General features: G+C 36.3%; 1 protein-coding gene across 1 annotated transcript; it reads right to left on the bottom strand.

Moving 5' to 3' along the window:
- Positions 1 to 3,504: 3,504 nt before the first annotated feature.
- LOC110995648 lies at positions 3,505 to 26,261 on the bottom strand. Its single transcript, XM_045629289.1, has 11 exons — positions 26,199 to 26,261; positions 21,763 to 21,856; positions 20,712 to 20,869; positions 18,942 to 19,085; positions 17,237 to 17,443; positions 15,921 to 16,223; positions 14,971 to 15,107; positions 8,128 to 8,273; positions 7,429 to 7,595; positions 6,666 to 6,817; positions 3,505 to 3,652 (listed from the first exon to the last, which is right to left on the bottom strand). The coding sequence occupies exons 1-11, from the start codon at positions 26,259 to 26,261 to the stop codon at positions 3,505 to 3,507; spliced, it is 1,719 nt and encodes a 572-aa protein (XP_045485245.1).
- Between the last annotated feature and the right edge of the window lie 167 nt (positions 26,262 to 26,428).

Here is a 26,428-nt window from a genome sequence, read left to right as displayed (position 1 = left end):
CACCGAAATAAGACCTATGACATCATTCAGAAAGCAGATTTTCTTAAATAAAATTCTCGTAGTAAAAGTCGTTCCACAGAGTTGAGAAGCGCCATAAAAAATTAAACTCTGAGCCCAGTCAAAATAATATTGATTGAAGTTCATGTTGGTATCGCAAAAATAATTAAACTACTAAATGCACTTATAGTGTTCTCAAGTCAAAGGACGAGAAGAGCTGGCAAGGAACTATTAGTCACTGTTTATTAATCAATAATAATGCAGTTTAAAAACTGAAGTTCCTAACATATTTAAGACTTATATCGGAACGATGTATATAGTATGAAATAACAATGAATCGGTGCCCGTGTGATATTGTTTGAAGAATAAACACTAGAGAACTGGGTGTTTGACGTGATAAATCCCTCAAAGCGACAGCCCGCGGGAACCGCTACAGCTTTGAATGAAGCAATGACCATTTAAATTAAATAATGCTGAACTACATTCACAACTTTTGATGTGGTGGTGCGACAACTGTGGTAGATAAAATACGTGTATACGCGTCTACTTTACTCATCATCTACTTTTTTCATGGCTAGTGTGTTTATTCTCGTATTGCCATGATGGTGTGGACTAAAATCTTTACACAAGCAGAGAATGTACGACCATAAAAATATTAAAAGGCAAATCTTTATTCAAAAGTAGAAAAAAATCATATAGGTTTGGACACTTATAAACGTCAAAAATATAAGTATACATTAAATGCTTCTAATTTCACATTTACTGCCAGTTCTAAAATCAAGGGCGTTGAATGGAGGCAATAAACTCTCCGCCACTCTTTTTAATCGTCATGTTTTTTTTATTTTACATAACGTTTGTAAGGAGCTGCTGCAACCATTACACTATATTCCACTTGACATCTTAAGTAATAAATAATAATATTACAAACTAAAAACAAAGAATTTTCTCTGATGGTCAAAGCCTGAGACAAATCTTTTTCTCTCAAAAAAATTAAATTAATTGTAAATTTACATTTACTACCAGTTCAAGTCAAGGTTGTAGAGAGCTAGAAGATCATGTGCAGGTCTATGGATACCCTTTTGAGGGGAAGCTACGCAAGTAACTTAACATTAGGGCTACACATACTTCTCTAATTGCTTCATTTAAATAAATCCTTTTATGATTGCCATTAAATAATACAAGTAGGCCCAAGGTCAAAGCACACGTAAAACTCGGAAAGGTATCGTCCACCGTATCGCTGTTCGCCTCGCAGTCAACCAGGCGTCAACCTAACGCACGGGAATTGCAAGTTCACGTACTAGTACAGTCAGACTAGACAATTAATTCATAATAAATAACGCACCGCGTCGCCGTTCGGAGCTTCTTCCGAGGCAAGGCGATTACGTAACGATTCCGATTAGTGTGCGTTCCAGAGAGTTTCATACAAAGAATACTGAACGACTCGAAGTGATACGGTGACGATCCCTTTTCCAAGTTTATGTGCTTTATCCTTTAAGCGGTGGTATCAGTTAACATCAGATAATGCCACCATTTTCTCCCTGTTCTATTAAAAAAAAGAATCAATGCAGTCGTTAGCTATAATTGGATATCGTGAATCTATGCTACGATAACAATTTCTAAATATTTTTATACTTGTTATATAAATAGAGTAAGTTCATTAATAAAATACCAAGACACAAAAATAAAATCGTACCTTTGAAGCATTTTATACACAATTTTCCCTTGTTTCGTTCTATTTTCTCGTAATCCGGCAAATCAAATAAATTTACGCAAATCGAAATACGAAGTTTACTCGTTTGTTCTAGAGCCGTTCCTTGATTTATATTGTGGCCCGGGGTGGTTCTCATTTAGCCTATTAAAAAGTTTACATTCAATATTTACTGAATAATTTATTACATAAGATGGTTGAATACTACGGTTTTTACTATTATTGTACCAAAATTTACTTTACTTCTTGTATACAAGTATACATTTTTTTCTGATTTCTCTGTTTTTTTAACTGATTTTTCTACTTGTGACGGTGTGCGGGTGTCGGTTTGTTGTGACGACATCGTTTATTTTTACTATTATATTTTTTCCTAACTCGCTAAAATATGTATAACTTTAAAAATATTTCATCATAGTAACATACACAAAAAATTATAAAAACACTATTACATTTACCAAAAATAGTCACAAATTATATTTATGTAACTATCTATGTAACCAAATATGGCAACTATGTGACGACCGAAATGTTTAAAAACGTCTTGTAAATTACAAATACTGAAAACGACCAATTTTTTATATACGAGGCGAATACATTTAGGATTCCGTACTGGTACGTTGAGGTGTATGGCACTCAACACAAGGTCTGCACATGAGACGACCAGATGGGCAATACTAAAACTTACAGGCTACTTTATAAATTTCAGTTTTTTTTTAAACAATTGTTTTTATCGCACACACGCAGTGGCACTGAAGTATTTCCGAACCAATTCGACTTAGGGTCCTTCAAGAAAAGAGCGTACAAATTCTTAAAAGGCCGGCAACGCACTCGCGAGCCCTCTAGCATCGAGAGTGTCCATGAGCGGCGGTATCACTTAACATCAGGTGAGCCTCCTGCCCGTTTACCCCCGGATCTATAAAAAAAATCGAATACAACCCAAACATGTTTTATTAAATATTACAAATTTGAAAACAATATGTATGGTAATCCATTGTATAAAATGAAGAGTATAATCTTGCTTTACTTAGCTTAAATTTACAACCATTTATATTTCCATCTCGATGCTGTTGTTCCCTCGTAACCAAAATATAATTAATGAACCCTTCCACAAGTAATTAACGTTTGCCGAGCGTCAAATCCACTCCTATACATCATATTTTTTGTTCGACCGCAATATTTAAGACGAAAACATTCGTAAACACAGCTTAAAGTATTTTAAAAGAGTATTATTTTATATATTAAGCTTATTATTTCAGTGGCAGCTGAAGTATTTCCGAACCAATTCGACTAAGGATCCTTACAAAAAGTACTAATTCTTAAAAGGTAGGCAACGCACTCGTGAGCCCTCTGGCATTAAGAGTGTCCATGGGCGGCGGTACCACTTAACAGGTGAGCCTCCTGACCGTTTGCCCCGTGTTCTATATAAAAAAAAAGCATTTTATGTTTTACTCTAACTAAACTGTATTAATTAAGACTGGGGACCATAGTACCAATATCACTCTCAAAACCGCCTGACGATGAAACCTGACTTACAAAAACCAACTAAGCAGATCAGTATTTTCAGGCAAATTTTTGACCACCCTGGATTTTAACTAGAGGCTTTTGAAACTAATCATATCACTAAATCCCAATGAGGCAGTTAATGGCCTACGAAATTGACCTACATAGGTTTTAAATTAGGGCTAATTAATAAATAAATTTTCTATTAATTCCAATAAAAATTCGTTTATCTGAGATGGAAATAAAATTACACTCAAAACGTAAATATTTATTTGAAAAATAAATTTGTATAATAAAAACTAGATATCAAAGTCTTGAAAGCCGAGAGGATGTTGAGTTTTACGGGTGAACCGCGTTGGAGGCTGGGCGGGCGGCGCGATCGATGGGCGCCGGTTGACAGACGGAGAGGCTTCCTCGGTGCGAGTACCCGGCATTATTGAGAACCGTCTGAAATATCCTTTATTTATTTAAGGGTTTACATAGACAACATTGTCAAACTTATTGTTACATAGTTTTCTAGGTGGCTTATTAAAAAGGAAATATTTTGCGTCGTTGACGCAGTAAAATGATACATTGTATTTACGCAATTCGCTTTTTAATTAATTTTGTACGCGAGCTGTACAGTAAGTTGGAACTAATAAAATTAATATAAAATTTAAATAAAGTCTCAAATTGTAAACAATTTCCAACAATATTCTTTCATATTTAATAATAACATTCATTGATGAATATATATTGGTAAAAACAATTTTAATGTGGCAAACACATGTTTGCCTAAACATGACATACATCTAGAAATCATACAAATATTAATCAAAACAATTATTAAACAAAACAAACATTACAAAAAAGAAACAATTACTAATATTTTTTTTTTACAAAAACTAAACAAAAATCGATTTTAAAGTGTGAGGGGATCAACTATGGATATTTAGACCTAGCTCGTTTATCAGAACGCTTAATCTGGACATCAGTGAGCTTTGACCAAAACGCGTTCTACGTAAAGGTAATGATAAATGATTATTAAAAGTTAGATGAAATAATAAATTCTAATGATACTAGACTGCGATAATGAACGCGAGTCCGTCTGTCGACCCTTAGTAAGAATTTTTACACATCTCTATAATTTATATCAAATAAAAATATATACAGAGCGCAGCTGCCATACCGCTGACTGAGTCGTTCAGTGCAACTTTATAGCATTAACAAGAACATATTTCTATATTTGAAACCCTGTTTGTGGTTAGTAAAGATGTTCTAGTTTATGGGAGCTTTAGAAGTCCCAAACCCAAGAATGCTTTGATCAATGTAACCACGGACAAACTAATTTATAAGTAATCTAAGTTCAATGAATACCTGCCAGGAACGAGTGTTTTGATACCAATAAATATTTTAATGGATCGTGAAACTGACTTATACTTTGTCTGTAGATATTGCTTCGCGAGCAATACCTGACCGATGGTACCATTTTCAATATTTATTTCATAAACAACAGTGACTGGTAAAGGATATATATATATATATATATATATATATATATATATATATATATATATATAAATATATATATTTCTTGTGTGCGTGTGTATGTGACTGAACTCCTAAACGACTGGACCGATTTAGACGAAATTTTTTGTGTGTGTTCAAGGGGATCTGGGAATGGTTTAGATTCACAATTTTGTCCGCTGGACAATGTTTTTTTAATTAATTTTCAATTTATTAGTTGTTGTTGATTTTGGAATGTTTTACATTGGATCCGACAGACGGCGCTACCATCGCAGTGTCAAATTTTAAATAATATTCGAATTTTAATTTTAGTCTGTCCCGAAATTTAAAAAAAGTTTTGTTATCATTGTGTTATATCGTGTGTGACCATGTGCTGGATCGTAAGATATTGTCATTACATTTGAATAATAATTTTCATCAAAATGGCTTATTAAAAATTGAAATTTTGAAATTAAAAACGTGTAGACAGGACAACGTCTGTCGGATCCGCTAGTATATATATATAAATAAATAACAGATAAATAAATTAAACAATAGTTGAGACGTGTTTGCTTATAAAAATATAATATAAGTATTATTAGAAGAAATTTTATCACAGCATGTCTCAAGGTGATTTTATAAAAGTTTCAGCCACGAAGAAAATATAAATGTCGACCTCGTCCCTTCTTAAGGGACACATTAGGTATCTACTTGACATCTCTGACATAAAGTAAATCTTTTAGGCGCAAAATTTTTCTTCTAAGTATTCTATTTAGGTGTATATTCAGAGAATTCATTTATTCACTAATAAGCAATAAGCAGTCAATATCATTAAATTACCAAAGTTCTTAAATCCGTAAATTACACACACAAATAAGCGAACATATTATGAAGACATCCATGGCTCGTACAAGAATTAAAATAAATGAATTTAATATTAGTGGCATTTCAAAAATGCAAATCTCATCTAAAGATTGCATAGTTCCCAGGTAGTTTACCTCATTGTTAAATTTAGTTTTTTAAACCTTTCGAGAAATCAAAACTGTAGTTTTTAAATATTTTTAAAAAGCAATACGGTTTTAAAAACGTGTATAGTTATAAGTTTGTTACATTCCAGGAAATGAATGTACACTGGACATGTAGCACTATTAATTTTAAAGTTGTGCAACATAATAAAGAATCTTTGAAATTGAATTGTATTAATGGTAAACAAAACAATTCATAAAAAGCACTGAAGTCATGTTTACATAATAATACATCAATATTTGTAAAAAGCAATAAAATAGTAAATGCATAGACTAATGTTTAGACTTAGATTCAGTCATTTCATTATTATCTTAAAAAAAAATATGCCTGCAACTCCAGGGACTATAAATGGTAAGCACTTTTCTTCGCTAAATTTTATGTGTTATTCATTAAAATATATGCCTTGGCTATGCCTTGTCTTTTTGTAGTGCGTCTCCACTACTGAAGGTTGGCGGTCAGATCGTCATACTTCTTCTTATCTAACTAAGCTAACTATATATAAAAGTGCTAGTGACCCGCCCCAGCTTCGCACGGGTGCAATGCTGATGAAAAGCAGGTTTTTATTATGTATTGTTATTTCCGTCGCTGGAAAGCTCCGATAATATACGCGACATATACCTTCACGGACTTTTCTGTAGACCTTTTCAATGTGTACAATACTTAGTACATTATTTTGATAAAACTCGTAGGGTTCAGCCTGCGTTTGCAATGTAAGCGGAAAAATGTAATTATTTACGATATCACATTAGAAACCTCAAAAATAACAGTAATTCTTCACTATTTAATGGATTATTATACATATAAACCTTCCTCTTGAATTACTCTATCTAAAATAAAACCGAATCAAAATCCGTTGCGTAGTTCCAACGATTTAAGCATACAAAGGGATATAGGGACAGAGAAAGCGACTTTGTTTTATACTATGTAGTGATTGGTACTTGGTAATGACCTCGAGGCCGGTATGACAGACATCTTCCTAAAGAGATGTTGAGCAGCAAGTCGCATGTCATCGTCTGGCATCAAGCTGACCATCGCTCGCTCCCGCTTCTCCAGTGCAGCGTCACCGGATGCCACTTCACCTTCCATTGACACATTTACGCACTGTTTAGTCAAATATTGTATATGAATAAATATATGTTATGATTTTAGTTTCCTGGTTTAGAAAATCATCTAATTCTAAAAGGTAAAATAATACTTTTATTAATCGTAATAATTGGTCACGCTGTAATAATGATTTCTAACGTGTCAATAGCGTGCACATTTTTTTTTATTTTGTCCTTCACAAGGGAGCCAGGGAGAATTTAAAAATTTGATTAAACGTAAATATTAATGCGAATATTTCATTATTAAATGATTATGGTTGTGGCTGCTATAGCGTTTTATCTTTCGGCTAGTAAATACTTCAACAGACGTACCAATTAAATAGCGTAAGCATTGTAAGAATTACTATTTTGCTAACAAAGTTTTAACATGTTTTAAATTACAATATGAAACTTTTATACAGATATAGGATTATATCATATCAAAATTTATTCAACACAAATGTCAACTTATTTATTTTATTTATTAAAACTTAACGCAAACATAATAAACTTAATAAAATTAAATGAAAAGGATTTAACTGGCGGGCTTATCGCTTTCGAGCGATCTTTCTCAGGCCACCACTACTTACTAATTTGTTTATGTATATAAAATCCTCAAAAGTTAATAACCGTTTCGAAGAAGGCTGCGACATCGCGATATCCGCAGGCGCGCGCAATCCCCGCGCCCTCGATTAGTGCGGCTCGCGTTTCCGGGCGATTATTTTGCAGCAGGTGGCAACGCGCCAGCAAAAACGTTATGTTGAGCAACCAGACTCGCTGATTGGACGACCTCGCCTCTGTCATAACTTAATTAACTAACTTCCATTATCTGGTGTTGTTTATATTATTCGGTAGGTAATTGGAACAAGTACAGAACTGACACCAATTTTTGTATTCAGTGACTTCACTTTTGGGAGTTCCTTTTAAACCATATAGAAACCGACAAATGTCAGACATTTAATGAAGAAATATTATACATGGGCTGTGCCAAAAATTAATCTGGAACTGTATAGGAAATCACCTTTTGTATGGCAAGCAAGGCTTACAATAATTTATTTATATTTAGTGTTGAAAAAAATTGTATTCCTCAGGAAATAATTATTTGCCTGAAATATTATAAAAATAACGTTGAATAATAAATAAATAATGTATGTAAATAATAATAATGTATGATACAAATAATTTGACAATTTACTAATTGATATGACTCGTAAGTAGAGTAGAATAAGCGAACTTTCGATTGTACCACCATATTATTTTTGTACCATATTCTTGCAATAAATAAATAATTAAATAGTAAAAATCAATAGGACAATCAATTTTCAATACCTGCCTGACATTTGAGAGCAAAAAACTTGGCTCTGTGTGGTTGTTTAGTGTCTGCGTGAAGCCGACATAACTCATGCAGGACGTAACATCTTTCTGAGGCCCGGTTGCTCACTAACAGTGCTCTTTCCAATACACGTAAACGACGTCTGAAAAATGTATATATTATTTTATCGCAAAAGATTCACTATACTTAACCAATAAGCACTAAATTTAATAAAACTGTAATCGTAGTTGCAATTCGTAAATAAATTTGTTAGCAAGATAATATATTTCTGTTATTCATTATACCAGTACATAGCCGAGGTTCGAATGTAGGGAGCATTAAAATATATTTTGGTCTGTCTTACTTAGACCCAAAAAACGTAGTAAGACAAAAATAAGATCTTGCCAGTAAAATTATCAAAGAAATACGTTTCATCATGTAGTCATACGATTTACACGCGTATTGCTACAAGTGTGTAGCAATGTTCTGGTAGAACACGCCGGCTTTTTCTCTCGGCCTACACCCTCTGTCTTCTTTGCCGATGAGTAGGGATGCCTACAAGTTCGAATTGATTGACGTGGAATAAGTGATACCTAGATGATCTTATGTTCCAAAATAAACGTATTTTATTTTATTTATTTTAGAACTACATACAAATATGACACTGACTGCTGTATGTGATTTACAATATGATCTTGTCTATCATAAGCCCCTATTAATATGATATTAAACATTATTTTATAATATGATTTATTGGGGGGGGTCTGGGCCTACGCTTTTACGGTTCCCTGCACGACATGCTTGCTTTGCTTCGCTTCGCTTTGCATGGTAGCACAGGTACAGACCTACTCTACCACATCCTTCTGATGGGTAGGGTGGCGTGGTCTTGGGAGTAGCGCACGTCGCTGAGATCCCCAAGGCAAGTTTGGTGGACTAACCTTCTCGAGGTTGCCGACCCCGTTCTTGGTCTAATACCTTAAGTAATAGACGCAACTGAAACCACCAAGCGGACCTTTGCAGGGATGGAGAGGTCATGTCCTTGCGAGTTCATTGTCCAAGAAGACAGGACGGTGGACAGTCAATGACCTCCCGCGTGTTTGTGCCGTGCGCGGGGACCCGTACGGGGGGATGAAGGAATCCTGGTGGTTGAGTGTAGCAGTGCGCCGGACAATAGTTGTGCGCTGCACACAACACACCTCTTTGGTCTGGATTTCCCCTCACACGGGAGGCCAGGGACTAGCTAGCCTTGGTCAACCGGCTGTGGTATCCCATAAGCGGGCTACCTAGCGAGAGTCGGGGTGTGGGGGGGAGGCCGTCGGCGCCGCACGGGACTCGGGGTTAGTGGGCATCATTGTCTCGTGGTGCAAACAGCCTCGTACTCCCTTGCGGCGTGCGGACGCGTCTACCTGCCTACACGCTGGCTCTATACCGGAGGAGTAGCTCTGACGTCTGCTTGTTGAACAAGCGACGTCCCCGACTGAGGGCTCCGTGGCGGGTGGAGAGCTCCAACGGTGAAATTATTTCAATTTAACCTCATGGATAAAGAGGCAATTTTTAAAAATAAACCAAAACAAAAGAAACAAACCAATAAACCCAGGGTGGCGTCTCAGGACGAGCCACGGTGCATGTCACCAGTGGCACGACACTCAGATGCCCCCATCTCACATATGGATGCACCCATTCGGGCAGCGTCCATAACTCCGAAGGAAAGGGAATCGACTGTGGAAAAGCCACACCAGGCTGTTCCCAGGACCGTACCCTCTCCAGCGGAACAAACAGCACCACCGCAAAAGGAAGCGTCCACCGTTGCGGCTAGGTTGACTGCGTCGGTTGAGCCAAAGGTAGCAACTCTGGACGATGCAACAAAACAGTCTGCGTCTGAAGGTGAGGCACCTGCGGCAAAAGCGATGCGGGAGACTGAGACTGCGATGGCGAATGCACCTGGTGCACCGTCCTCGTCCATGGACATGACGGCCCTGAAAACCGCTATTCAGGAACCGGTTATGACCAGGGTTTTAAGCGCCTCTAAGAGGCGTCGACTCAACAAAGCCCGCAGGGCGGCAGAATGGCAGAAGCGGTCAAGCACCGCTCAAGGGCCACCAGTGGACCCTAAACCAGCCCCTGAAGCCACCACGGCAACAGGTGGAAGGAAAGGGGTACCTAAGAACCCAGCCAACAACAACCCCAAAAAACCAAAAACCAACCAACCGACGAAAGGCCAGAAACGCGTACGGCCGGAGGACTCCGTAACACCGACCGGAGAACGGAAAAGGATAAAACCCAATAAACCTCGTACGGTGGGAGGGACCTCGGCGAGTTACGCGGAAGCGGCAGCATCATACAAAGCTAATAAGTTTTGTGTTGCCGTAATGACTGAGCCTTTCCTAGATATGACGCCAGAACAAGCGGAAGATATCCGCCTACAAATCCAGGGTAAGCTACATGACGAACTAATGGCGGACTATGATGCTACCCTGACAACAGAACCAAATGACATCCGGTTCCGGGGTAAAGCCCATTTCTCGGACGGTGTCCTCAAGATTTGGTGCGAGGACGCGTTCGCAATGAGGTGGCTAACCAGAACCTGCGAAGTCATCAACAACCCCATAACCGATACCAAACTAGTGGTTCGGCCTCAGTCCGCAATCCCAAGGAAGGTTCCGTGTCTGTTACATGTTCCAGAGTACACTGGCAGTACGGAGAGCCTAATGAGAATTGTAACGAGGCAAAACCGCCACTTAAACATTAGGTCATGGACCCTTACACACGAAAGGAGAACACAGGACCCAACAGGTGTCTCTCTCTTCCTTCGTGTACCGGAGTCCGAGATCATAACGATTAAAGCACAGGAAAGGCGGATATACTACCTGTTGGGGAACATTTATATCCGGATCCTAGAAAAGGAGGAGTCCTCACAGGTAGCTGAAGCCCCACCTGTAACCACCGCGAGTACATCGGGGACGGCGACGACGGGGCCAGTGCCTCCCATGTCACCGAAGGGGAAGGCTGTGGATGACCGAACAGCCGAAACTCAGTCCCCCATGGAGGCGGCACAACTAACCTCTGATGAAGAGTTATTTCAGGAGACAGGGGGGAGTGAACTCAGCGACAGCTGTCTGCGCTCCTCCCCCTCGCCGAACTGACCTCATTCAAGCTAATCTCCAGCATAGTCAAACAGCGACGGCTTCCCTGCGCAGACTGCTGGAAACCAACCCCAAGACCATCGCTGCGATCCAGGAGCCGTGGATCCGGAATGGCAAAATATGCGGTCTGGGTAACACTGTTGGTAAAATTCTACTGGACACCTCCGTAAGTAACCCAAGAACCTGCATAATAATACCTAAACATGTACCAGCATTATTAATAAACGAACTATGTTCAAGGGACCTTACAACTGTTAGGTTACCCAGAAACGAGCAACCAGACATCGTCCTGGCGTCAGCCTACTTACCGGGCGACGAGGATGTACCCACTCCGGAACTCAGCCTTCTGGCCGACTACTGCGAGAGGGACCAACTGGAGCTCATCATCGCAGTAGACTCCAACGCACACCACACACTATGGGGTAACAGTAATACCAACGCTCGAGGTGAGAATATGCTTAATTTCATTCTTAGTAATAATCTTATCTTAGCAAACATCGGTTCAGAACCAACCTTCATCAACGCGCGTTCACATACCATAATTGACTTAACATTGATAACGGCAGGCCTGACAAATCACATACAGGACTGGCACGTATCAAGAGAATTATCATGCTCGGATCATAGGTGGATCCGCTTTGCAATCAAAGGGGAACTACCTAAACCACAACCAAGAAGAATACCTCGAAGAACTGATTCAGCAAAATTTTACAGACTTGTCAGCTCCGGGGTAGACAAACTAACGATACCAACAAACATTGACGTACAGGACATAGATAAACATGTTAACAACTTAACGTCCCTACTCCTGACATGCTATGAGCAGTCGTGTCCCCTCACCATTCCAAGATGGGGGGGTAAACAGAACTGGTGGTGCCCCGAGCTGGAAAGGCACCGCCGGAAAGTCAGGAAGCTTTTCAATAGAGCGAGTAACACAATGTTACCCTCCGACTGGGACAACTACACAGTCGCAAGACGGCGATTCAAAAAACTTCTTCGTATTAGAAGGCAGGAGTGCTGGAGGCACTTCTGCACTAGTATTGAAAACAATAACCAGGCAAGTAGAGTCAAATCGTGTCTCTCCAGTGAGACCCATCACTCGATAGGTTGCCTTAAAAAACCAGACAAAACATTTACAAAAACCGAAACTGAAACCTGTGAATTACTACTGGAGACTCACTTTCCAGGCTGTGTAATCACCAACGAGCAATCATGGCAACCCCATTCGGAAAGAACCACCATCAACTCCGACTGGCAGGTAGCTGACAAAATAATCACGAAAGAAAAAGTAACATGGGCAATCAACTCATTTCTACCATTCAAAGCGGCTGGCTTGGACGGCATATTCCCAGGTCTACTAAGATGGAGTGGGAATATCTTGGTGAACCATCTGGTACCAGTATTTCGAGCCTGCTTAGCTCACCGCTATATACCTCTGAAATGGAGAGAAGTGAAAATCATTTTTATCCCAAAACCGGGTAGAGAGGACTATACCCAGGCCAAATCATTCAGGCCCATCAGTCTCACTTCATTCTTTCTCAAGACGCTGGAGAGGCTGGGAGATCTGGAGATTCGTAGTCGGGTATCCCTGTCTAGATTTTTACATCCCAATCAGCATGCCTACAGCTCAGGCAAATCAACGGAATCATCACTCCATAACGTTGTTTCCCGCATAGGCAACTCATTGAAGATAAAGCAGTCAACCCTTGGCGCATTTATTGACATTGAAGGTGCCTTTGACAAAACGAATTTCGCGAGCATTACCAGAGCGCTTGTATCTTGTGGAGTACCAACGACTCTTACAGAGTGGATCAATAATATGTTAAAACAACGAGCTATACAGTTCACCGTAAATACCACTACAAGAGGCATTGTCTGCAGGGGCTGCCCACAGGGTGGCGTCCTTTCGCCGCTCTTGTGGAATCTAGTGGTAAATGAGCTCATTACAGAACTAAATGCTATCAATCTTTACACAGTAGGGTATGCGGATGACATAGCTATCTTAGCATCGGGAAACTTTGAAAGCACCTTATGCGATCTCATGGGAAGAGCTTTCAGAGTAATTGAGAGATGGTGCAATCAGCACGAGCTATCTGTCAATCCATTAAAAACGGAACTAGTGCTATTTACTAACAGGAGAGTTCTCGGACCGCACAAGCTACCGAAACTCTTCAACACTGAACTAAAACTAAAAGAAAGTGTTAAATACTTAGGTGTGATTCTGGACAGTAAACTGCTATGGAACAAACACCTTGAACATAAACTAAACAAAGCAACGATCGCCTTTTATCAATGCAAAAAGATGCTAGGCGTCAAATGGGGCCTATCACCCAGAATCACCCTATGGCTATACACTGCCGTAATAAGGCCAATGCTAGCTTATGGTGCCCTGGTATGGTGGCCGAGAACAGAACTACAAACGACAATAACGAAACTTGGGCGCTTCCAAAGGCTCGCTCTATCGGCTACCTGTGGTTGCATGAAAACAACACCAACTGCAGCAATGGAGTTGGCCCTAAAAATTGTACCCCTGGATCTACATATACAGCAGGAGGCAGCATTAGCAGCCATTAGGCTTATGATATTGGATCTATGGGGCAAAAATCACTATAGCGCACACACAGCGATTCTCAACAGGGCAATAGAGTACCAACCTCTAATAGCCGCGCCATGCGATAGGATCGTTAACCAACATATAATAAACAAGAAATACCAGGTCCAAATGAAAGAAGAGAAATGTGATCGATCGATCCTGAATGAGCTTCGAATATATACTGATGGCTCAAAAACAGGGCGTGGCTCCGGCGCTGGCATATTCTCCTTGGATCTCAACATTAACACACACTTATCTCTAGGCACGCACAGCTCGATTTTTCAATGCGAATGTGTCGCCCTGACAGAAGCAGCCAGAGTCGTGCAGCGACTAAGAGTAAACAACTTTTGCATTAAGTTTGTATCCGACAGTGCGTCTGTGCTGTTGGCACTAGCAAGCAAAACGACAAATAATTTGCTGGTACTAGAATGTCATAATGCACTGGAGGAAATAGCCCTGACAAACAGGGTTACCCTACAGTGGATTAAAGGACATAGTGGATCTCTTGGCAATGATGCTGCCGATGAACTTGCGAGAAGAGGCTCGGACATATTGCCTGCTGGCCCGTATCCTCTCCTGCCCTTGCCCTTCTCGCAGGTGCGAGCATGGATTCGCCAAAGATCAGAAGAACTCCAGCAACAACGCTGGTCACGAAGTGAGGACTGTAGGCAATCCAAAATGGCTATGCCGGCAGCTAACCCAAAAATGACAAAACAGCTACTAAACCTTAACAGAACTAGTCTCAGAACAATGATAGGTACAATCACGGGCCATTGTCACCTCAACAAACATCTTTTTGTCCTAGGCGTGACAGATAGCCCCGTGTGCAGAGGCTGTCTCAGCGCAGAGGAAACAGTCACCCACGTAGTCCTGGAATGCGAGGCTGTGGCTAAACAACGTACAGAAATCCTCAAAACAGTGAGGTCGCTCCGAGAAGCCTGCGAAGTGCCCAGGAAGCTTCTGTGCTTCTGGAAGGAGTTAGGCTGGCTTAGTTAGCCAGGACTTCACGCACAACGGACCTGCTAAGAGTCTAAGTGCGGAAAAGGAGTCTCTACATTCTACATTCTTCTACATGATATTAAACAACAAATAATATTTTCAACTAATAATATTTGTATTATTACTTGGCGTCGCGTGGGGGTCCCGGGGGACGAACTCGTAAGATGGAATCACGACTGGGTTCACGAGAAATCGCAATACCCAAAAGAATAAAAGCTCTCTTTTCACGATTGGCCTCACTCATTTCCTCTCCAACACGTTTCTGTGAATAAAATATTGCTTTTTCAATATTTCTATTCTAATGCAATGTGATAAAATCGGGGTAATACTATTTTGTATAATCCTTTAATTCTGTTTTCAAATACATAATAAATCAAATAAATAAAATCAAAAGTACCTTTTTTCAGTTAGAATGCGTCATAGCGCATGCCTAAGAATGTCAAAAACGTTTACAGAATTCGCGAAAGAGCAAGACTACGCTATCCGTTCGCAAAACTACCAGGAGGCCTTGTTCTGAGAAGAACGGGCAAGAAACTCAACAAGTCTTACCCTACCTCTACTTTACAATTATTCAAAGGTAAATGGCATAAAACGCAACATCAGTAAATTTACAAAAGTAAAAAAAACTGTTATATCATTTCCCACATTCACACATATATATTGAAAACACTTCAAAGATATAGAAAGAAATTATAACAATATAACTAGAAATATTTCCACGCGTTTTTGTCTTTTAGTTAGTCATTAACTCTGCACATTAATATTTTTTTAATATGTGTTTTGAATCTGTTTAAAGGCAGTTAATATCAAAAAGAATATCTGTTTATTTTTTAAAATTCAAATCAAAAATGATTTATTCATGTTACCTACATAAACCCAGGTAAACTTATGAACGTCAAAAAATAAATATACATTGAATGCTTCTAATTTTACATTTACTGCCTGTACGGAAGAGAAGAACTGGCAATAAACTCTCGGCCGCTCTTTTTAATCGCCAAGTTTTTTTTTTCTTTTTTTTTTAAGTTTATAAAAATTACTAGAAAACACATAGAATCCAGGGCTTTCAAACTTTTACCTGATCCAAAAACGCCAGACCAACAACCTCTTGCAATTGGTGGATAAATTTTTCTTTTCCCGGCAGAAGACTATTTGGCTTCCGTGATATTTGCTCCATAGCAAACTCGGCAATCTCCAAACACTTCGCCGTATTTCTTTGCTCGAAGACCGATTGTGCAGCGCGAATAAGTCTTTCTGCATCAGCTATGTGCTGCCGCTGGGTATTGGCCAACCTCTCTTTCCGGGCGTTTGAAAGCCTATTCCTGGCTTCCGTATCAGACCCGCGGGCTGCATATAATGGTCGACGTTCACGCAGAACTTCCTATAAATATATCTGACATGGGAAATTTTCGAGTTTATGAAAACTGAATCGACCAAATTACACTGTTGACTATCTGTATTTATATAAAATCCGTCTATTCTTAGGTTAAAGGCGTCTCAGATATAGGGTAAGTTGATTGTGTGTTGACATAAAAAACAAAATATAGATAACTAAAACGTAAATGGGAAAATTAAATCAACCATTCCAAATAAAATAAATTTTATTCGCTGATATTAAAGAAAACTCAAGAGTCAATTACTAACCGTTGCAAAGCAATTATTAAAATTTTCGTTTGTATCTGGGATTTAATTGAAATAGAGGAATAATAAATTTAAATGTCAAACATTTATCATCTGCTAAAGTAAATAATTATATAAAAATCAGTAGCGCTCTAACCCTGTATAATCAGTCCTATCCAATCGCATCTCTTATCATATTCATCGTTTATTTTAACAGAAAACAAAAGAAAGTGTAATGATTTTTTGTCTGACATTTGTCTAAGCAAATAGAAAAATTGCGAATTTGGACCACTAGGCCAATACTGCTCAATACTGCAGAAATAATGCGTACACATTTCCACGATTCATGCACGTTTCTGCGATATTTGATCTATTTCCTTCAAGCACGGAGCGAGATCTCTAAATGGTTATATAATATAACTCCTTCAGCGAGAGTTACATGTTTTAGATGACACAAAAGCACTTTTCAGACGTGACAAATGTGATAGTGAATGCGTCTTTGAAATAGTGTCTTTTGGATCAAATCAGTAAAAATTTGTTTATATAAGTATCCACGCTTTTTAGTTTATTGATTTATTTTTAAACCCAAAAGTTTAATAAAGAAATTGTATAAAACCATTCTTAAACCCTGCACAACCTTTTAAACACTACAAAACAATATTCTAAATTTAAAAATTAAACAGAAACATTTTACTATTTAGGAAGTAAATCGTTTTACATATGTATGATAAATAATCTCACAAAATGCTTAATACGCACCATTAAGCCTCATACCTGTCTCTTATCGACGTCGGCGAGGGCTTTATACGCTAATTCCTGTAATGTCTTCGAGCCCATCTTGTTCGCGGAGTATATTCGTTCATCTTTACACAACTGGGTGAGGAAGTATTTGTCGTGTGCCATCTGTTCGAGGTATTTAGAAGCCATTAGGCGGGATATACGTTCTGACTTTTGCTTCTCCACCCGAGACATTTCTTCAACCTATTATTATATCTATTTTATTGAAAAATTATTATTATATGTATTTGATTGATTGTTCTACAAAACAAAATATATAGAACTTTCAATCTATGTATTTGTTATGTAGTGGAATCTCTATAACACGGAGTTGGTTAAGTCAACATTCTCAGTAAGAAAAAATAAACCCATAACTCGAACAAAATATTATTTTCCTACGGATTATTGATAATACATAGTTGAACTCGAATTTCAAAAAGGAGACTCTGTAAGTCTTAGTTAGTAAAATATAATCACATAATGAATACATTCATTGCATACAATCCAAAAATACACATAGAAATTGCGTCTTTGTAAGTACAAATCTCTGCAGTTGAATCACATGTATCAAAAACTCGTGAACTCGATTTTTTTTGTATTTCTCCTTGACATTCGAGATATAGTGATTCCACGTACAAAGTTGCTTAAACCTAAATAATATTCACTTTTAGTTACCGTTATAATGGCTTTTTACAATGATAGAATGACAAAAGGTGCAAAAATTTAATAATAATAATTTAATAGAACAATCGTTCATTCTTCTAACATTTTTATTAAAAGTACTTTTTGTTAAAATTAATGTTTTGATCATTTATGCAGCACTAAATCAAAAGTTACTTTTTAATTTGGGTTAAGAGTTTCCGCGAGGGATTTTAAGCGAAAAAATGTGTAAGTTCGTAGTTTTATTTTTATGAAACTTTTACATGAATGAATTATTTTCTGTAATTTTCCCTTCTTAAGTCTAATTTTGTAAATACAATGGCGTTCTCAGATATCATAATACAGTGCATTTTTTTACATAACGATGCTTTATTGCCAAATCACAGTATTAAGTGGCATGAGTATCAGTTGTTCAAGCTTCTGTTCGGTTTAGTATTGCGCTTAATCTTTCCGAATAACATAACCTATTGTTTTTACACATTCTATAATATATCAAACAAACAAACAAAAAAAAACCATTTATTAATATAGGTAACATAATGTACACTTATGAACGTCAAAAAAAGAAATATTCATTAAATGATTCTAATTTTTATAGAATAAACAAGTCTGTTCAAACCCGGTAACAATTATTGTATTTTTATATATGAATACTTTTTAACGAAGGCAAAGTCAAATCATTAATTTACACTAGACATGCGAAAATGCAGTTTTGAAGGTCATATTAAAAATGTACACAGAAATGTACATGTTAAAAATATGAATAAAAAATTACTGTAGTTGCCCCTTCCAAAAGTTAGTTTTATTTGGAGAAGAATGGACAAGAAACGCCCTACTTACATAGAGTAAAATAGTTTTTACAATATTTTCTATGCATTGATTTGGTAATTATATGTGTACCTAAAATAAAACAAAACTACTACACTACAATAAACCTGGTATCATAAAAAAACAATGCAGCATATAACCAAACTATTATGTAGATACAGTGTGCATGATAGTACTAGAAATGTACGCACTAAAATGGTGTACAGCAAAATACCTGATGAGATTGATGAGGCTGCAATCTGGGTTTACGAATTGGTATATTTTTCGAATCAGTTGATTCTCTGCCCCATTCAATTTCCGATATCTTTTTCGCCAAGGACAAGACTTTTGTTGCACTTTTTCCTGTACATTCTCGAATCTGAAAACCAGTTCTCGGATTGAAGGGATATGTAACAAAAGGGGAAGGTTTTCTATAGGAAATAGGACAAATAAGAGATTTTAGATTAGCAGATACGATATGGACGACAATTCTCCTAAAAATGATTTATGAGATTTTTCTCTTGAAATTAAAAATGAACTTAAACAATGAAAGAAATAGATTCGTTTAAAGAAATTTAAACTAAAAAAATGTACTTACAATGACTACAATATTTTAAATTTGTAATATACTGCCTTCTAAGAGAATTAACTGGATTGTGTAAATAGTTTATTTATACAAGGGGTTTGAAGCCTACTAAAAAATATAATATGAAAATATAGTCTTTTGTATTTTGACTTATTGCATTATTATCTGGGAACTACGATTCTATTTGTATGCATTCCATTTGTAATGTAGACAATTAAACCACAACAAATATTTAGATAAGGTTACGATAATAATAAATTTGGCAAGGATCGATATACTGTAGAGAATTTTATATTTCTCGCAACAAATGGTATTCCACGAGTAAATTCTGCAGCGATGCAAACAGATATGGACGTAAGAAATACATAATAATAAAATAATACAGTATTCCACAATGGCTGCAGCTTTACACGTATACAAAAACTTGGTGATTAAAAAGAACGGCTTGCCAGTTCCTTTCATAGATTCAACGCGCTATTTAAAAACTAGTAGTATTGTCATGTAATTTTTGTCGACCAAGTCACAAGAGTTCGTTTCAATTGAAACCACGATCTTATTCTTGACGACTAAGATACCTGCCAGAAAATAAACAGGATTTTGACACCCTGGACTAAGGAGAATAAGGTGATAAGCCATTTAGAATAATAGAGGAGTGTCGGCACCAGTTATCTCCAGCATAGCCATACGTCCTCGCAGACGTCGCATCCTGGTTATATTAGCACAAGACTCACGACAGTTGTCGTAACTTCAGTCTTATTTGTGTATTTTATAATGTATTTTTATTATATACACAGGTATCGTTAAATGTTTCACGAGTTAATTCGTACATAATATGTTGCCTAAATGAATAGGTAATAAGACAGAGACATAGACATATCATTTATTACAAACAAAAAACACACACACACATAAACATACAAAATAAAAATAATCAAAAAGAAAAAATTAAATAAAACATATAATGAGAGATATAATTTTTTTTTCATTTTCCCATTCGGTTCTTTTCAAATATGTAATGCGTGTATGATATGGCTGTAATTGGTCCTGGCTCAGCATTATGCTGAATATTCCACAGCGCCATTTGATTGTTATTCATAAATATATTTTAATCAACTAAAAATCAAATCAAATCAAAAATCATTTATTCATATAGGTAACATAATGTACACTTATGAACGTCAAAAAAAAAGAAATATAGAAATGATTCTAATTTTACATTTACTGCCAGTTCTCAAATCAAGGGCGTAGAACGGAAGAGAAGAACTGGCAATAAACTCTCCGCCACTCTTTTTAATCGCCAAGTTTTTTTTTTGTAAGGAGCTGCAACCATTACATTATGTTCCATATGCATATGACATCTTGAGTAATAAATAATAAAATAAATAATTCATTTGTGATTTCTTAAAAAGGATTGAATACCGTTTCCTCCGCACAGCGCGCGCATTCTGCAAAATGCGCGGGATACTTCCGAAACTCTTGGCCGTGACTCGCGAGCAAATACGCTCTTTCAAAAGCACATTTCTCATAATTCGTTTGCGCCCGTATCTGAAGAGCTGTCTGGTTTTCTGGTTCAAGTTCTGTATTGAAAAGTGTTCCTTTGTTAAACGACCGTAAGCTATTTACATGTTTTAAAAGGTTCAGTAGGTATAAAATACCTTTTAAACGTATGAATATAGTGTATTCACTACGTTAGGTTTCATTTTTAAATTAAAATAGTTTATTTTTTACGGTCTATTATCGACAATTACAAAATTCCTTCCTTTGCTAATTTCTCAGAGTTTAAGGGTCTAATTTCTGTAGAGACATACAAAACTAATAAACACAGAGTAATACTCTGTGTTAATGAATAAATCAGTAGCTTTATATGTACTCAAAACTACCTGATGAACTTCGTACCGACAAGTCTGAGCTGTTAAGCTGACCACAATTTATGATTTTATAAAAGTAATACAATTAATAAAAAACAAATATTAAGTTCAAAAAAACATAAATTTGTCAAATCTATTAATTACTGACATTATTCTACCTTTACCTATACGCCTTTATCTGATTATTGTTAATGTATCTTGTGGCTTCGAAACATTTGTTTAATTACGTTCTTTAATTTGTGGGGAGAGTCTACCGATGTAAAATTTAGAGCGAAACCTATGAACATTTTGTATTGCAAATTTTATTCGTCAATTTCCCAGTGTTTCCTAGACAGAGTTGGACAGAGAGAGACACTTGTTAATACAACAAATTAAGAACCATGAACATTGTTCAGCCGTCCTCGAGTTATAAGTGTTAAAACCCGATTTTTTTATAACCTAACTATGTGTTTATATATAATGCACATAAAATACCAAATGAGTTTTTTTTGTACATAAACATACATAACATAAACTTTATAAATAGAGAATTCCGCGCTTCACTAGAGATTGCGGTGTATAGTATAGGAACATATATGTGTTATTTGTGATAAAGAACGTACCAGCCGCGCAGGCTGCGTCTCGAAGTGCATCAGTGTAATGTGTCGCCTTGGCTCTAGCCAAACTTCTGCCGAGAAGAGAGCGCACATCTGCATTCTGAAAAGGTGAACTTTTGCTTTGGAATATCCTATTATAACTTTGTCAAGCTACGGTTAGCTCGCCACTTTACTTATGTCGGAAAGATTGAAGTATTTTCAAGAGAATGAACTTTTACGCTCCGAAATATAAATGTATAGAAGAAACTATTTTTAAACGTATTTGTTCATGTGAAGTGACAGATATTAACTAATTGTTAATATCTCCAATAAATCTTCACACTATGCTTTTCTTTTATTTTTCCCACGTCATTTATTCGGCAAACAGGATGAAAATAAATTGAAAATAGTCTTTATTTCACACGAGTACTGTCAAAATGAGATTAAAACTTATATAGTTATTTTGGAATAAAAGATACAAGTATCACTTATTCAACGTCATTAAATTTGAATCGGTAGATATCTGTGTAGGCCGAGAGAAAAACCGATTTAAAAAAAGCTCTCGGTACCATATTACAATAGCAAATCATTAAACAACACTTATTTTAAAACAAATATCTGCCTAGCACTAGTCTCAGGCCCGTATATTAACTAGATAATCGTTAGCCTTTTTACACAGGTTTTCTTTAAAACATTTCCTAAATTTATCAAAAGGCAGAGATAAAAGAGCCTCTGGTTTAAAGAAATTATCAGCAGACAGCAGCATGACCCCATAATAATATGTCATTAAGCTGTAAAAGTAACTATATTTAACAAGTCTAGCTGTATCGACATCAGTTAGTGAACGAAATTTTTTAACCGCGTAAGCTGCTGTAACAGTACGCATGTGTAAATAATGTATTAAATTCGTGCTAATAAATAGCAATTTGTTAGTTGTGAATATGTAATTTGTGATTGAATAGGACACGTTCAATTTACAGTCTCTTCAATTAATAAAACATTATGTATTATTAATTATGCCATACCAACCATAATAGTGAATTCAATTACACAAGTCATTGATTTCCTAATTATCTGCGGAGAATTGTATTATTTATTAATAAACTTTTCGTTACTGTACTGACCTTTTAACTGGAAGAATCGTTCGCCACAAACTCTTTAATAATTCAACAAAGAATACCTTTAAAGATAGAGTTGGCTTCAACCCAGGAAAGATAATGGAATCGCTTATTCCAAACAAATTGGAGGGTTGTGACTCACCTCCCTAATAGTATTGTTTATAACAGATTCAGTCCGATACTAAAACTAATGTAATTTTTCATGAGGTGTTACTGGCGAAGCACGATTTATGGTATATATTTCTGCTTTATTCATTCCAAATGAATGTTGGAATGCTAGAAGTAATATAAAAGCTTTGTTTAATGATAATGATAAAATTTATTTGCAAGATTTTACTATTAATTGTTTGAATGATAATCAATTATAATATAAGTATAGTACGGCTTCCTCGTATTATTAAATTTAAGTAGGTTGTGCGTTAAATATTCCGTACCAAACGAAGAAATTCGCGTATTTTTTATAGGAAAAGCATAGCGAATAAATCTTAAACTTTCACTCAAAGTTCACATCAACTTTCAGGCTGGCAACTCGTACGACACTTATAAAAATAAAAATGACAAGACAATGTATCTCTCTCGAGCCTCTTGATTATTAAGAAATTTCTAGAAGGGCTTGACATAGCAAATAAAAATATAGCCAAAGGTAATGATTGCATCAAATTTTGATGCAATCATATATTTCATGTATCATATATGTTATGAAACGCGAAGTATCTTATTTGGAACTTTTATTTTTCGAATAATTTATGTGTTGCATAGCTATTTAGTACTTTATCCATACATTGTGACACAGGCCCTTAGTTTGATAATGTCATGTGTACTTACATTCCAGCGTAACGCCTCATTGTATGCTAGGATTGCTTTCTCAAATTGCTCCAGACGTTGCAAGTAATGTCTGTAAGTCGGGAACCTACGATTACTTAGTTTCATTTTGATACCTATATTATAATCTAAAAATCTAATACAGTGGCATTGTCGCGAGTCTTGTGAATTATATTTTTTCCACTTGTTTATATTATATTCCAATTGTCTTATAAAGTGTTTATAAATCATTAACCATGCCACAATTTTGACAACAAAATATGGTTGTGACACACTAGGGAGAGGGGAATGTTCTTCCGTAGTAGATACATGTTTAATTTAGGTTATGTATAAAATAATGTTTGGAAAAAGTATTCTTAATGTTAATTTCAGCATAGAGTATTCGTTATCAAGGTACCATACAAACTAGGTTTAGACTAAGTTGCCATATAGCATAGTAAACATAAGTTTTATTTAAGATAAATAAATTGTTTTCATTTTTAAGCTCCAAAAGTTTCAGATAAGCTTTCATGAATTATTGTAACACTAATTAATAAATATTTCTTACATAATAGGTAAATAGTTAATACTTTTAAATTTAAAAGAGCATTCTATGCGGTGTTATTCAATTCATTCACTATCTAAAAAGGTTGTTGAAAATCGCGCCCTACTGGTTAACCATATTGTGGATTTTTCTTTTAAGTAAATCTAAATAGCGGGGAAGAATGACGCTCACCTAGAGAGTTCATTTTAATTTGCGTTAACTTTGTATTTCATTGAAATAGCAGTGCAGTACGATGTTTTGTTAAGACTAATTAAATTAAAATAGCATATTATAATCTTGTTTTTTTTTCTTAGTCACCACGTTCCTATTCATCTGTGATTCTCAATCGCTTCTGTGTCATGCCTCTTAGCCTTTCTTAAATCCCTATGCCCCCGAATCTAATATCATTTTTAATAATTAACAAATGAATTTTTCACATATGAAATTCAAATGATAGGTTACAGAAAGAAATTACTAGGGTCAACGAAACACAGTAAGTAAATTTTTAAAACATATATTTAAAAGAAAAAAAAAGAAATTCAAATTTGAAATCATTTACATAAGTTTTCGTTTGGGGTCCACAGGGAGAACACTGGGAAACACTGATCTACAGGAATCAAAATAATCTAGTAAAATCGCGTTTGATTTCAATAAATCTTTAAATTTTACATTTTTTTTAATAGGAGGAAAATCTATTATAAAAAAAATGTAAAAGGCACACCTAATCTTAAGTGATCACATTACCAGGAGGCTTGCTAGTGCGTTGCCGGTTTTTCAGACCCTAAGTCGAATTGGTTCGGAAACATTTCAGTAGGCAGGAGGTTCCACATAGAGGTGGTGGCGGGAAAATACTTAATTGTTTTCTATATTATACTAATTATATTGTTAACTGACCCTCTCTCCCGGTACACAGCCACCACATTGCAAATTGGTTTTTCTTGTGGCACTAATTTCTTTCTCATAGTTTATACGCGATCAAAAAATAAATCCAGGATACTTACAAAACTAGTTGGCTTCGAGTTTCGACCGACGATGACTATAATTGTCTAATAATATTGCAACAAATGATTACGTCATAACACAAGTAGGCACACAAGAAAATTATGAACGAAATAATAATAATTAAAAATGGCTGAATAGAAAACTTTGGTCATATATCATTTGATAAGTATTAAGCTTATGTCGGTGTATTTAATTAAACATGATACAATATTAAGGACCAATCCGGTCGCCAAACTCCAAAACACTATACTGTTTCTTTCCATTTTTGGTCATCGTTTCTTAAATTAAGGTAAATGGAAAATATGTGGTGGAGTTGAGTAATTTATGTATCCATTTTGATTGATCAATACACGATTTAAATAACTTCGCTCGATAGGAAAAAATCCTAACAGCCAATTATTGATACTTTGAATTCATTTTAAGACGAAAATGTATATAGAACATGCACACACATTTTATCGCAACCAAGTAATCGATTTCCGAAAAAAAGTCGACAAAATTACATTAATTGAATGTTTGACATAACTAATTGTTCTTCTTCTAAGTATTACTTAAGCTAGATAATTATTGTTGGGTACATAGAAGGTATATATAGTTAGATAATTGAAACATGTGATTCCAAGTGAGGAAGCCGGTCGGGTTAATTCTATTAATTAAAGTAAATTGATCAAAGGAAACTAAATGGGTGTTAAGTGGCTTTCTACTGCTCGAGAATATTACATTACTGTCCTAATAGCCAGTAATTAAAGAAGGCAACTATAATATTGTAATGTATGAACTTTACTGTACGGTATTTTCTATATACTAACTTATAAGTTATTCTACATAAAGTACATTAATTGCTTAGGCTCAGGTTTTAAAGATAATTTTTATTCAAGACTTGTCGATTTCTTCTCGATATGTTCCTCTAAGGGTAAGGACGGTTAAAGACTAGCGATTTTTACGCGCGTATAAGCTCGTCTTTGGAAGCGCAACGCGCTTCAACGCTCAACGCGTACGAGCGTGGACGCGCTTGTAAGCTCGTATAAGCAAATAAGCAATGTTTCTTCGTCAGAATCCATATTGATACTGACACAAGTCACAACGCAACTACCGGTTTGAGCGAACCCGCCGAAATATGCCAGTTTACGCGCGTCCGGTTGTTTGAAGCACGTATTGTAGAGCGTGTAAGCGTGTATGCTGATGACCGATAAATAGCGAAATCCGTAGGTGAGTTTGAGCACTGCCG

Source organism: Pieris rapae, chromosome 8 (genome assembly GCF_905147795.1).
Source record: "Pieris rapae chromosome 8, ilPieRapa1.1, whole genome shotgun sequence".
NCBI classification, from domain to species: domain Eukaryota; kingdom Metazoa; phylum Arthropoda; class Insecta; order Lepidoptera; family Pieridae; genus Pieris; species Pieris rapae.
Note: the sequence above shows the minus strand (reverse complement) of the source record. Positions and strands in the feature narration are given on the sequence as shown.

Bases quoted from the DNA above. Each gene is read 5' to 3' on its own strand.
- LOC110995648 (XM_045629289.1), bottom strand. From the start codon at position 26,261: ATGGATTCTGACGAAGAAACATTGCTTATTTGCTTATACGAGCTTACA. The intron at 15,108-15,920 runs GTAAAAGTTTGA...TTTTATTCACAG, and splicing joins GTCTGGCGTTTTTGGATCAG to AAACGTGTTGGAGAGGAAAT. The intron at 6,818-7,428 runs GTTATTAACTTT...TTGACTAAACAG, and splicing joins TCGCAGCCTTCTTCGAAACG to TGCGTAAATGTGTCAATGGA.